The 14553-nt window shown below is 44.0% G+C and overlaps 1 protein-coding gene and 1 pseudogene across 6 annotated transcripts in view; one reads left to right on the plus strand and one right to left on the minus strand.

Annotated features, from left to right (window-relative positions):
- Positions 1-9957, minus strand: part of ILF3 (interleukin enhancer binding factor 3) — a 28230-nt gene extending 18273 nt beyond the window's left edge. For 2 of the 6 annotated variants that reach the window (XM_016153466.2, XM_016153465.2), the window contains exons 1-3: positions 9789-9954; positions 4989-5046; positions 42-138 (exon numbers count right to left, since the gene is read on the minus strand). In XM_016153466.2, the coding sequence (XP_016008952.1) occupies positions 42-44 (3 nt within the window). In that variant the 5' untranslated portion in view covers positions 45-138; positions 4989-5046; positions 9789-9954. Of the gene's footprint in view, positions 1-41; positions 139-4988; positions 5047-9788 lie in introns of all 6 variants that reach the window. The other 4 variants (XM_016153456.2, XM_016153460.2, XM_016153458.2 and 1 more) reach the window with 4 other exon arrangements.
- On the plus strand, positions 6802-6920 carry LOC118612603 (annotated as a pseudogene).
- Positions 9958-14553: the final 4596 nt, after the last annotated feature.

The raw sequence follows: 14553 nt of genomic DNA on the forward strand, positions 1-14553 counted from the left end.
ACACAAAAGAAACAGTATCTATGATTTTAAAAATTTCTTACCATTTTTACTTCTTTTTCTGTAGTGTCTGGAAATCAAATTTTGCTTATCTTTTCAAATTATGACAGATTTCTTTGTTGTTATCAATACTTCGGCTATCTATAAGATCAGAAAATCTTTTTAGTTTCAAATATTTCATAAATAAATGAATCTCAGCAGCCAGACAGTGGTGCTGCCTCATGAAGGAGCCCCGCTTGCATGGCAGGACACACTTTTATTTCCAAGTACTGCTAAGTCTAAATACAAACAACTAATTATAAAATTCCCTAAAAATGAAAACAGCCAGTTTCTGGAAGCCAAGTCTCACTTTAGGCCCACACTCAATGATTTTTACTTTACCTTCTTTCATCATTTATCTTGAGTATGCTGTTGTTTACAAAATTAAAAATACAGATTAACAAGCCTCCCCAAAATGGTACCAGTACAAATGTTCAGCAAAATCTTCATGTTTGGAGAGCTCCTTCATGAAGGAGCTCTGGGTTCTTGAAAGTAATGAAGACATACAAAGAAAGGAGAAGATACAGGGCCCCAGAAGGCTTCTATAACCTGGAAAGGCAGGAACTTTCTGAAAGGTCAGGTGGATATGACCACTATTATCACATGGACAGACACACCTCGGGTTCAAGCTTTGTAGATGGTGAGGCAACTGAAATTCAGCACAACAGAAGTCTTCATGACAAACATAGCTCTAATTACAATTTTGAACCCTAAATAACATGCTGACTACAACCTACTCAATTCCCCACATTGGGCAAATAGTCTGGTCCAAACTGAAATCTTCCAAATGAGTAAGTAAAAAACAACAACAAAAAACCCATCAGCATGATATGCAAAAGATTCCCATTCCACACAACTGGTTACCTAACAGCTAGCTAGTTCCTTCGGTCTGTGCCAGTTACCAGCCAGGGCAGCAGGCTCACCCTGGAAAGAAAGGCACCCACTCCTCAAATAAACACTGATGTGATTAGCCAAAACACAAGAAGAATTTCCCACAATGTTTCAGGACTACATAGCAATCAAATGGGCAAGTTAAATGTTCCAAAGTAGAACTTGAAAATCTAAGGGTGGCATGGAAGGCAATGGCCCTGCAGAGCCAGGCAAGCTGACAGGTAAGATTAAAGGCTTCATGGTAGGGGAGGAAGAAGGTAGAGGTAGGGGTGGAGGACTAGTCCCCTGGGCTCAGCTGCTGTGCATGGCCTTTGGTGAGTCATTCAGTTGTCACCAAGTGGCAGGTTCTGTAGACCTAGGCCTGAAACCCTGCCTGCCCAGCCACTACCCATGTGGCCCTGAAGTTTTCCTTGGAGATTTCTTCTACACCTGCGACATGGAAGCAGCTCCTTTCCTTCTGCAGGCGGACTGTGAAAAGTGAATGAGTTAATCTACAGAAGCACGAAGCACAGATCCCACCGTGGGATCTACATTACCAGGCTGCTGTGGAGGCTAAGTGATGAGTGGCACGCATGTAAAAGTGCATCCTGTCATCAAAAATTATCACCATTCAGTAGATAAATGATACTGTGGTTGTGTTTGAAAAGGATGTCTATCTGTTAGATTCTTATTTAAGATAATTTTATGGCTAAAAGTACATGCCTGGTATTTGCTCTTAACTCTAGTGAGGCAGGGACTGGAGAAGGATGAGACAAGACTGCAAAATGCTGATAGCTGCTGAAGCTGAGGGATGGGTATATTTGCATTCCTGAAAATTTCCATGTTTTTTTTTGAGTGCATAGTAAACTTAAGCACTTTTACAAAAATGCAACCATGACAGGTAATCTAAAAATCAAACTAAAGCTCAGAAAACCAATTCAAAATCGACAATAATCAGGCCATCAGAAATCATAGCCTGATGGTAAGGACCTATTAAACAACCACCAATCATAGCCATACCTATGCTAGAACTTCGTCAATCTGTTAACAAAGGTTGATGTTTAAAGGCGTATTTATTTATTCAACACATATTCAGTCCACACCTCCTCCATGCGAGGCACTGGGCTAGCTGCTAGGACCGTGACTGATGCAGCCCACAAGTCCCTTGGACCTAGCCAGCTAGCACTCCCTAAAGGACAAACTCCTGAGCTCCAAGTACAAGGTATGGGAGCCAATGCTTCACTGTACACCTACCACCTATTCATCTTACATCTCTCCTCCACCACGAATTCCAAATGCAGAGACTTTAAAAAATAGCACAGCTTAAACCAAGGCACCAAGTGGCTCAGACCTTTTTATTCAGGGTTTTGTAGGACTGACATTGTCTAAAATCTAGTGAGAGGTGCTGGGAGAAGTGGCTGATTTGGCCCCTGACAGATGAATAGAATCTTGTGGCCTGGGTCATAACGCAGTCGTCAGGAAGCAAAAAAGTGCTCAGAGACTCATACAGGCTGGTCCAAAGGACAAGGAGCTGACTTGAGAGAGCTCCCACTGACTACATTTCGGGCAACTGAACATTAAAAAAACAAAAAGGCAATGCTTCCACCTATATGACATTGTAGAATATACAAAACTAACAGATGAAAAAAAAAAAATTCAGAACAGCAGTTGCCTCTTGGAAATGGTGGCAAGGAACACCTGGAAAGAGACCCAAGGGTGCTTTCTGTGGTGTTGGTCACAGCCCACACCTTGTTAGGGGTTGGGTGTGTGCAGTGCTCAGAACTCACTGAATGGTATACTCAATACCTGTGCATTACGTCAAAAGAAAAAAGTATTGTAAATAAATACTGGACTCTGGTTACTATTCAGAGGAAAGACCGAAACTTTCTGCTACTTTAAAATACATCATAAAAATAAAGTGGACTGAAGGATGAACAAAACAGACCGTTGGACAGATGTGTGAAACTAATCAGTGTGTACATGGGCAGCTGTTCACTCTAAAAGTATGTCATCTTCTGTGTGTGAAATTTTCATAATAAATTGAACATATTACATTTATACAAATTGATGAGTTCACAATGATACTTTAAAAAAAAAAAGTACTTTGCTACTATTGCAGATGTGTATATCCCAACTTCATACTCTAAAAATTGTATAAAAGGATGATACCGCTGTTGATGCAGAGAATCTCTACTAAAAACGCCATCTGACAAATAGAGGCAAGCAGCAGAAAACTCCCCTTCTCCCACTGGAGAACAAGATATTCCTTTTATCAAAATAGTAGCCCATAGAAAGTGCCTCTGAACACAGACACCCTACAAATGCACCTGTCTTCACCTCAAGGTTTAAAACTCTGACTATGGGTGTGCGTGCCTCTGCCCCAGGAGGCTGCTTCATTTGCTCCTTCTCTGCTCTGACAGGTAGGCCCCAGAAGGGACTCATGATGGGACTCACTGGGCTGTGGCTGGCTCTGACCATCACACTTGGCACATCTGCAGTCCATTCATCTCTTCTCCCTTAGACCAGGCCTTGGTCGTAATGCCTCCTGATTCAGGTGGACAAAGCGAGTGAGAGTACTAATTAATCATGTGAACTAAAACAAACATTTAAAAACTGGAGTCAACACTCCTTTCCAAGGCAACAAAACTATGAGCCTAGATCTGTCATCCAAGCCAGCGTCTCAGAAGCCAGTTGCTCTGGTCTTGAATACCAAGGAATCCATTTCATTAACAAACACTAGGGTCTTCTGGATGAGCAGAAACTTCCTTTTCAAATTTTTTAGCCAGTAACACTGATAGCTACAAGAAGCCACAACACCTACATACATGCAACACTCCACTGCCCCCTACCAATCAAACTAAATAAAAGCTATGATAAGCTGCACAAAGCTGCTCCTGCAATCTCACTTACGATTCAAATCTGGGAACACGTAAACCCTAATTTTTACCAGCCAAGCCTCTCTTCAGAGAAGAGAGGAATAGAAGAGGAGTAGGAGAGGAAGGGGGGAGGGGAGGGGAGGACAGGCGAGGAGAGGAGAGGAGGAAGAAAGGAAGAAAGAAAAAGAAAACCCAAGGAAGGAATAAGTAGAAAACAAAGATCAGTATTTTAAACACGACCTCTGCATGGTTTGGAATGTTCCAATACACAGGAATCTGTTTCTTTCTTTTATTCTCAAACCAGCCCACCCACTGCATGGTTACACAAATTTAAACCACAAAACATACAGTTGCAATGTAATGACCATCTTTCTGACCTCTAACTAATTAGAATATGACATTCATGGCACTTGCTGCTAGGAAAGAAACATGCCCAAGTTAGTATATGTCAATCAACAATTGTTTGTAGAATGAACAGGTATAGTGACAATACCCTAACAGATATGGCCCCATCTGTCTTCCAGGGTAGGTGCCCACACCCCAAAGTATTTCACGAAACCTAAGAGTTATCCCAGAGACTCTGGGGAATTGTCCTGACATGGATGCCAGTCCTAAAGAAACTGTGAAATATACAAGGACCCAATCTTGACCTCTGAAGCTATCCTATCCTGGGGTGTGAAGGGAAATGATAAGCAGGTGCTACTTTTTAGTGACTCACTGAACATTTACAGATTCATAACAAGGACACACAAAATAACTTTAACAAAGCAACCCAAGCAAAAGGTGCCAATCCAACTGAAATTTTAAAGTCCAACACAAATCTGAAGTCTAGTGCAATAGTTCTAAGTTTGACTGTCTTCAACAGTGTTTTCATTGGTCCATAAGGAGGTATAAAGTTAAGAATAAAGATTTCACAAATATTTTCAATGTAAACGGTCATCCATTATCTTAGGCTTAATTTTCTTTCCTATATTTTCAATATTAAAATATCGTTTTTTTCCAATGAAAATACAGAGATGGTGTACTGGTGTATTTAACTACTTAAAAAGATGTTTTCCTTGATGATATAAAATGTTGGTAAATACAGGTTGTTTCTCAAAATGTTTCTGGAACTCTAACTGGTCTGTGCGATGCAGGACCCCAGGTCCTCTGGCATTGTGGAGTACCCACAGGTCTTGAAGACAGAAGCCCCAGGTTTGCACCCACCTCAGCTCCCCAACCTGGCAGCTGTGGGACCTCCAGCAAATCGCTTGTCTTTCTGGAGCTGTGTCAAAAACAAACAAACAAACAAACAAAACATGGCAACACAACCTATGTCTGAGTTGCAAATAACAAGGATTATACGAGGCAATGTGGGAAAATGTTTTTTTCCCCAACTGTGAAAAAACTACAATGCAATGTATTAAAGGAGTTATTTCAATCACCCTTGGCTGAACCAATAAAATGTTTTAAAATCTGTCAGTGAGAGAATATAGCATCACAACAGTAAGTTTAACATGACTCCAAGTAGGAATTATCAAACCTTCTTTCCAATATGCTCTTCAGACAACAAGGTGAGGGAAGCCAGCTTAGGAAATCTTCCACACCTGATTGGGGCAGATGCAACCCACCCATCTATCTCCATGGGGAAGCCTTGAAGGGTATTTTAACATACAGCACTGTTGTCAAAACGATCCTTCCTGTTGCCCTCATCTTCACATTCACCTTCCAAATGCCCCCCATGTTAACCCCTAACAACCACTAATCCATTCACCGTATCTGTAATTTTGGCATTCCATGAGTGTTATGTAAACAGAATTGCAGAGTATGTAACCTTTCAAGATTGGCTGTTTTATGCAGCATAACTGCCTCAAGATCATACAAATTGTGCATGTATCAACAGTCGGTTTTCTTTTATTGTTAAGAGTATTCCATAGTATGGATGTACTCTGGTGTAAGCATTCACCCACTGAAGGACATCTGGGTGGTTTCCAGTTCTTGGCTATCAACAAATAAAGCTGCTACGAATATTTGTGTATCAGTTTTTGCGTGAACATAAATGTTTATTTCTTTGGGATAAATGCCCAAGAGTCAAATTGCTGGTTCATATGGTAAGTTGCCTGTATTTTGTGAGAAACTGCCAAAGTATGTTTCCAGAGCTGAAGCCTTAAATTTAAAAAAACGAAATCAAGTACCTTCACCAAATTTGACTCAATTCACCTTCTCTTCAATCCCATCAGTTCACATATCAACTCTGCAAAGCTGTAGTCACTGGTGAGCTCTCACTGGGTAGCCCACAGACTTCCCTGTTTACTGGGCTATTTATTATCCTTCCTTCAAGTATTCTGCACAAGTCACCCACAAGACAAATATTTATTAAGTGCTGCTATGAGCCATGGAGCCAGGTTGGTTATTTCCATACTGTTGACATCTAGACTGGTTTTTTGAATTATAAATAGAATTATTGTCCTACAAAAAATCTACAGAGAAGCAAACTTAACTAGCAAAATTTCATTCTTTAAACACATACACATAAGAGAGTAAGAAAGTAGTTGAAAAGCAAGCAGCAGAAAAGCAAGAGGCCTGGAAGATAATCCCAGTAAGACTTTACCCTTGACTTTGAACAAAAAACTCTAATGAAAAGAAGAAAGGCTATTTGGAACATTCGAGAAAAATTACCATGGATTAAAAGTGCCAAGAGCACTATTTCTCACTAATCACCCAAGATTATAAAAATGATATGGAACAAAGTTACACACTGTAATAAAAGGATGAACATTCAACTCTGTGACTAAATGATCCTTGACAAATCACGTATGGCCCACGAGAAAATGGCCTTTAAATAGTACTCATTTTCCTGTTAAAACTAGTAGCTACATTCTCAATTTCTTCATTATATGGACAATTAATAAGAAAAATTCAACTGGACATCACTTTCTTAAGACATCTGAAAACAGATGTTAAAAATCTGTCTGAATTTCCAAATGCAATTTATAATGGGATCACTTATAAAGTACTGTCTTGAAATAATCTCACAGGAGCCTATGGCCATGCTACCCTGAACAAGCCCGATCCTGTCTGATCTCGGAAGCTAAGAAGGGTCAGGCCTGGTTAGTACTTGTATGGGAGACCTCCTAGGAAGACTAAGTGCTATAGGTATGACATAAACAAATAAACAAACAAAAAGGGATTGTAAACTGACAAGGTCCTTGCAATCTGTGAGGTCAACCAAAGGTTGCCTCGCCTGAAAAGAAAGAAAGACTCTCACAGGAGTTTAATGGAGCATAAATATGGCAACAAATTTTTTAAATATCAGTACACTGACAAACTCCCTAGAATACACCTGCCCAGCTGGCTTTTACTATTATTTCTATAATGCTGCTAGCACCACAAAGAGGTAGCACCAACATCCCAAATAACAAAGTAGAGAGGGAAGCTAGTTGTTTCAGACAAAACTATTCAATGCTGCTGCAGGAAACTGAAGTCAGCCTCAGCTCCTCCCAGCCCTGGCCCCCTTCACTAACTGTATAGACTCCTATTAAACCACCATCTACCTAATTCCAAACCCATCCACTAAAAACAAAAATCTTCCTCTCCTAGGACTTTGCTAAAATAAAAATCATCCAATATACAGTCCTGAAAAATCCTACTTCCTGTGAAGGTTCAGTCAAAAAATGATCTGAATAAAACGTCACCATTTCATGGGTCATACATACTAAAAGTAGATAGTGTCTTGCACACATCTTTCAAAACTGCACAGTTATTAAAGTTACTAACAAAATGTAGCAAGAGGTCAAGTCCAAGGAGGTCTAAATCCAAGTTTCTTGGGGAAAGGAAACATTCCTCTAAACTGTAAGAGGTGAAATAAGGAGAAACTGAGGAGGGTGAGATAAGTAACTAAGAGAAAGATGTCCCAGCCCAAGAATACTTCTAAAGCCTTTTTCAGAAGTGAGAACATTTCCAACCCCTACACCTTGGTGAGGCCTAAAAACAGACAAGATGCTACCTACTGTTTACCCAGAGAAGAAGCTTATATACTTATAGAAGAAGGCTCTCTCCTCACCAACAACTGCACCTGTCCCTACCTGAAGAACTTAACCACGGGAGCATGAAAATGAGCTCCATATACATGAATATTAGCAGCCATTCTTACCAGTGTGGGTTTTTGGGGGTTTTTTTGGACAAGAATTTTTAAAAAAATTAAAAAACAGCCTTAGATTCCTCACTCCCATGAATATGGACCCCCCCCCCCAAAAAAAAAAAAACCACAGCACAAAAATCTCTTAAGTAAACCAGAAGCAGCTAAAAGGATTTTCACCTATAGACACTGGACAAGTTCAACCAGGAAAAACAAAACTGCAAACGACCTCTCCACTCCAGAAAGAGATTGGTTCCCAGGCTTGCCCAAGCTCCTGGAGAATTAGGAAGACTGATGAATCAGTGTCCATTGCTGGTAAGGCCAAGCCTGGCAGTAATTGCCAGCCTCCAATCAGCTCCAAACACTGGGGCCTGCACAGTTTCCACTGGCAAATGGCAGAGACCAGAAGCTGTCCGCATGGCCAAGAAAGAGTTCAGGGGCAAAGACTCCAATACAGGACAGGGATAGTAGTACCAACCAGTGCCCTAAAGCCTTGTTTTCCCTTTTCAGCTGTGAATGAGCCTCTGGTTCCCACACTTCATTCACAGCCTAAGCGGCTGCCGTGGCTACATCCCACGAGATCACACACAAAGCATCAAATACAAAGCACAGTGGCAGCACTATGAGCAATCCCGGGAGATTCCCAACCACAGACACCTGAGGAAAAAAAGAGCCTTAAGTCCTAAAATTGAGTCCTATCTTCGGGTGGCATCTTATGCTTTCCCATGAATCTCAAATATGCCACCAGACCACTCCGTGTAAATAGGGCAGACTCCTAAGATATCTGAAAGGACAGATTCACAATCTGAAAATAACCGAATCCAGAAAAAGGAGACTTATCACAGAACCTGATGTCCCCTTAGCAGAAACCCAAGAAATTTTCAAACAATTCCGAAAAGACTGAAGAGATGTCTCACTCTTCCCAATTTAGAGTGAGTTAGGGGAGAGCACGCTGGTCACTGCACACCCTAAATAATTCATCTAGGCGAGGGATTAACCCAGACAGAACCTAAAAGCAACCGCAAGAATCTCATTCATTCAACTACTTAAGGAAATAGGCAGAAGAGTTTTAAGCACTCATGTCTGGGTTTCAAACTTGCAGATTAGAGTGCACCGAAGTATCACCATTTTGGGGACAAATGCAAATCCTAAGCAATCTGGAAAAAAATTCATCAATTAAGAACCTGGACTAAAGAAAGGAAAATCTTAAACCTTCCCTCAAATTTGGATCCTAATATGGGGGAAGCCTGGCCGACAAGAAATTTAGGAAAGCGATGCATCCACAAAGGCCTCCTCTGTAGTCAGGGTAGGAACGGGGGTCCAACTCCCCGCTCCATGTAAGGACAAAGGCGGCCCCGTTTCCCGCCTCCAGAACCTGGGACCCTCCTGGACGCCGGCGCCAGAGTGGGACAAAGAGGAGCGGGTGAGGGGGGGGGGTCGCTCCTGCCGCGCTGGCCGGGATGCTCCAAGCCGGAGGGGGGTGTGTGCATCTAACACGTGCGCGCGCGCACGCGGAACGCCGCAACAGACAAAGCCCTGTCCGGGAGAGGCTGCAGCTGGGGGCCCGGTGCGCGCGCACCCCCCGCGCGAGGCGCTGCCGCGGGACGAGGGGCCGCGAAGGGGGGGATGGATGCGCGCGCACCGGGTCCTCGCCGCCGACGCCGCCATTTTGTTTCCTCGGCACAATGGGGGAAGAGTAACGGCCGAGCGCGGGAGCGAGGCTGGCGAGAGAGGAATGAGCCAGTAGCCGGGCGAGAGGACTGGTCGGAGGCGGGGAGCGCGGGGCGCCTCCAGCCTTGTCACCGCGACCCCTTGGCCGGCCCCGCGCTGAGGGAGGGGGGAGGGGCAGAGGTGGGAGCTGTCCCGGCCACCGCCACATTGGCACTTACCTTGTCGGCGGCCGCTTCCCGAACCGCAGCCGTCACCACCCTCCTGCCGCAACCCGTCGGGGTCTCCCCCCAAAAGCCACGCGGTGCGCACAGGGCTGCTGAGTCCAACTGCAATGGCGAGAAGAGGAGGAGGAGCCGGGGCCGGGGGCGAGCGGGCGGTCGGGCGCGCGCCAGGGAGGTGGGGGGCCACGTGACTGGCAGGAGCCCCGCCCCTTGCCGCCGTGTTGCCGCTCGCGCAGGCCCAGTCCGAGGCGGAGAGACGGAAAAAAAGGAGGTGGGTCCTAGTCACGTGACATACACGTAGCCGTTGCTTGGCTCGTCACGTGGCCTCGGAACGCTCCTATTTCAGCGCCTTAGCTTGATCACGTGGCGGTGGCAAAATTTAGAGTCCTCCTTGTCCCCACGAACAAGACTTCACTTTTCCTTGCCAAGTAGGTCTGCCTGCGTCATGTGACAACGTTGGCTCTTTTTTTAATGGCGGTTTTGAGCCACCATTACCACGTGATGCTTGGCGAGGGGCGAGGCCTCCTGCTGCTTCGCGTTTACGTGCCGGCACGGCCGCCATTTTCCACCCGTCGCCATGAGTACGTTAGCGGAAACAGCTCGGAGAGGCTGTCCAGTTAGCGTTCTCGTAGTAGCTGGATTTTGATTGAGGAGGTGCGGCCTCGAAGGCCAGCCGCCCTGCTGAACTTCCAATTCACTCCCCTCATCTCCCGTGAGCGGCGGAGAAGCCCCATGGAACCTGTGTGGCAAACAACTGAATCCAGAGCCCCAGAAGGGCAGAGCCGAGCTGATCAAATCTTACAGCCGGGTTCACGACTGAGGCTTAGGCCAAAAAAGACCTACTCGATTCACGGCCCGTTTGTGGGAGAACTGGTGCTGCTACTCAGACGCTCGGCCAACAGCGTTAGTCTCATAAGTAAAGGCACTGGGAAAGAGCGCCCTTTCTTTATAAGCCTCGTGTCGATGAAACTCCCAGACTCCTTGTGAAATATCCCATGTACAATCTGTCTAAACTAAGCCCTGTTCCCCTCCAATGTCGGGATCTGGCTGGCGCTTGTTGGGTGTAGATGCTAGTAGGCAGGTTGACAGTTGCAAAGCAGTGGTTCAGATGCTGCGAGGTCCAGAGAGAGGAGTTGTTGAAAAGGTTTCCTTTCTGAAGAAGATAAGGCAGTCAAGACTTAGCCTTGCAAAAACGTAGGGACGGTGCAGCTCATTCATAAATGATGCAAAATCCAATGTCTGCCCTTGGTTTGAGTCCCCAAGTGTAACCAACGACTGAGCCTTTGGTTCCTTATCTACAAAACGGTGATTTTTTTTTTTAATCCTTGGATTCTTTGTGCAGAACAAATGCCCCAAAATGGTAGCTTTTATTAAAAAGGTAAGGCATAAAAATATGATTACAGAAATGGGTGCATGCTGTACCTACTGCTTTTTTTATTTACACGTTTGTTAATCGATAATCCACGTGATATAAAGTGTCAAATGTACAAAAGGATGTGAGAAGGCAAAGTCTTCCTCCAGCAGACACTCTCCTCTTTGACAGCTATTGTATTTTGTCTCCAGAGATGTTTTACTCCCAGAGATGTGTAATTGTATTTTTATTTGTTTTTCACATAAATGATAGGCATTCTGCATCTCTTCTCCCTAATTCGAAGGTCTTTCTTAAACAAATAGAGCTTGAGATTGAAGAAAAGTTTGATAACATTAATGGCGCATGTCTTCAGACAATGGATTAAAGTTAAGTTTAGGTTGTTCAAGGTCGCTGACAATAAATGTGATTGATAACTGGCTTTAACGTCCCCCCCCCCCCCCGCTACCCCCTTAGGGGAGGCAACCCTTGGTTGACCTCACAGATTGCTAGGACCTTGTCAGCTTGCAATCCCTATTTTTTAGGCCTACAACACCTGGTCTTCCTATGTGGTCTCCCAAGTACTAACCAGACCAAACCCTGTGTAGCTTCCGGCATCTGGCTTGTTCAGGGTGACATGGCCATAGACAGCAATGTCTTTTTTGAGCCAAGTGAACAAGCTCAGAAGCAGGGCAACTTGGCTAAGCTAACAGCGCTACCAAGTGGCAAAACAGGGAAAGTTTCTACTTTTCAGACTCTCAAGTCCATAGACCTCTTGGGAGGGGCCCAGGGGTACATTTAAGAACTCACTTTTGAAGATGTTGTTCCTGTAAAACAGCCCCTATCAAAAGGGCCCCAAGCACAGTCAGGGACGAATAGGATCCTGATTTCCATCAGAGTTCAGATTAAAGTACAATCTCCGTGGAGTAGCCCTGGATGGATTTTGAGAGTTTTTCAACCTCAGCGGTTTGCTGGAGTGCTGAAGAAACAGTTAATGGTTGTGATTGTTACCTGGTTTGTGCCCCATCCAACTTGGTGTATTGAACTGAGAAGATTCATTGAACTGCACTTACAGTGGAAGAAACCAAACTTTTTAAAAGTTCAGTCTAGGTCCCTCTCAGTGCCTTTATTCTATCTCTCTCACTGTCCATCTTCCCTCTACCTCTGAGAGGAGACCACACTCTGTCTGTGGAGTGTTACCCCTTTTCTAATAAACTTTCCTTTTGACTCAAAAAGTAAAAATGAAAAATAAAAGTGCAGTCCATCCGGGCCCGCCCCACCCACTCACCAGGAACTTCTGGATAAGAGATTTTCTTTTTTCTTTTTTTTTTTTTTGGAGTCAAAAGGAAAGTTTATTAAAAGAGGGATAACAGCACACACAGTGTGGTCTCCTCTCAGAGGCAGAGATTGAGAGAGAGTGAAGGCATTGAGAGGAACACTGAGAGGAAGAAAAGTAGGAAAAACAGACAGGACCTGTGGACTCTGCTCGATTAGAGAATGAATCTCTCACCAGCCCCCTGGAAATGGCTCAACTATTTGCCCAAGGCCAGTTGATCTGCACAGCATAGGGAAATGAATCCCAGCCACTCTCAGATGAGAGGAGCCATGGCGAACTTGGGTTGGACAAATTTATGTCCTTTGGTCCCTTCATGGTTAGCCAGAAAAGATGATGCAGGACAGGGCAAATTTCCCCAAGTGATGGAAAGACTAAGCCCTGTACCGAGAGAAGGGGGTCCTTTGGCAGAAAGTGTAGAAAGAGTTCAGTACACACCAAAATTGGAGTCAAAGGGAAAGTTTATTAGAAAAGGGATGACACTCCGCAGACAGAGTATGGTCTCTTCTCAGAGACAGACAGGGACAGTGAGAGACAGTAAAGGCACTGAGAGGAAACTGGATATGAAGTTTTCAACTCAACCTTCTGACATGCTACATACATCATGTTCCTTGTTTGTGTTCTCTCATTAGTCACCACACGAGATGCCATCTGTTTTTTGTCCCTGTATCTCCACCCTAACCCAGCTACTTATCCCCGCCTTTCCTCTCTATAGCATAGTTATCCCCTGTATGCACAACCATTCTCTCATCTCCTTGCCTTAACCAACACCTCTGTCACCTAGCTATAGCCTGCTTTATTACACCCTCCGGCTCACCAGTTGAAGATTGAGGTCTGCCCTTCCTCTTGCAGTCCCTATATCCAAACAGGTTCTGCCATCCTCAGGACTTCAATTACTTCATGAACATCTTCTACCTGTCTTTCTCATCTTCAGAGATCTCTACTACTTCAGCCCTCTTCCCAACTTCCCTGGTCACATTCAAGAACTTCCCTTGAAAGCTTTCCGAACCATGCCAGCTGCCTTCCCATCATCTCAGTACAGTAGATATGGGTCGACCACAGTGCTTTGGGGACCACTCTTCAATCTTGGTAAACCTTCAGCTTTATTGGCAGGTCGTCACTTCCTGACTCTAAAACTAGACCCGTGGCTTGGCCACAGTGAATAGCTTAGTAGTATGACAAATTCAGGCCAGTCGGAGCCAGTAAGTGCTAGGCCTGAGACTTTGGGGCAAGAGAAGCCCCTCTTTCTCTGGTCTTGAAGCCAGGGAAATACAAGTTGTGGTTAGGGAGGTAGGGAGTGTACTTTGATGCAAGAACTTGACAGAATGAAACCAACCCGGAGGAAAACTGATCTAAAGAATAGAGTGAGAAAATGGCATGGTATTTCCTCAAAAAATTAAACATAGAATTACCATATGATCCAGCATTTGGAAGCAGGCTTTTGAAGAGATATCTGCATACCCATGTTCATAGCATTATTTAAAATAGCCAAAAAGTGGACTCCAAGTGTCCATCAATGGAGGAATGAATAAACAATGTGTGTTCATACAGTGGCATATTGTTCAGCCTTTAAAAGGAAACCTTGACACATGCTATGATGTGGATGAAACTTGAGGGCATTATGCTAAATGAAATAAGGCAGTTACAAAAGGACAACTTTTGTATGATTCCACTTATAGTAGGTCCCCACAGGAGTTGAATTCATAGAAACAAAATAGAATGGTGGGTAACAGGGAAACAAGGAGTTGTTTAACAGGGACAGTTTCGGTCGAGCTAGATGAAAAGAGTTCTGGAAATGGATGATGGTGACAGTTGCACAACAATATGTATATGCTTAATGCCACTGAACTGTACGCTTAAAAATGGTTAAGGTAGTAAGTTTTATGTGTGTGTTATCACAATTTTAAAAATTAAAAGAAAAAATAGAAAAAAAAAAAAAAAGCTAAGTTACAGACACATCGTTTGAGCCCCAGGATGCTGAGACTTGTGGGGAAAAAAATACATAGCTGCATATAGTGCTATGTGTGGGACCCCAACCACCTTAAGGTCATTGTCTTCACCTGCCAGGACCCTCGCTGCTG

Source organism: Rousettus aegyptiacus, unplaced genomic scaffold, assembly GCF_014176215.1.
Source record: "Rousettus aegyptiacus isolate mRouAeg1 unplaced genomic scaffold, mRouAeg1.p scaffold_m13_p_16, whole genome shotgun sequence".
Lineage (NCBI taxonomy): Eukaryota > Metazoa > Chordata > Mammalia > Chiroptera > Pteropodidae > Rousettus > Rousettus aegyptiacus.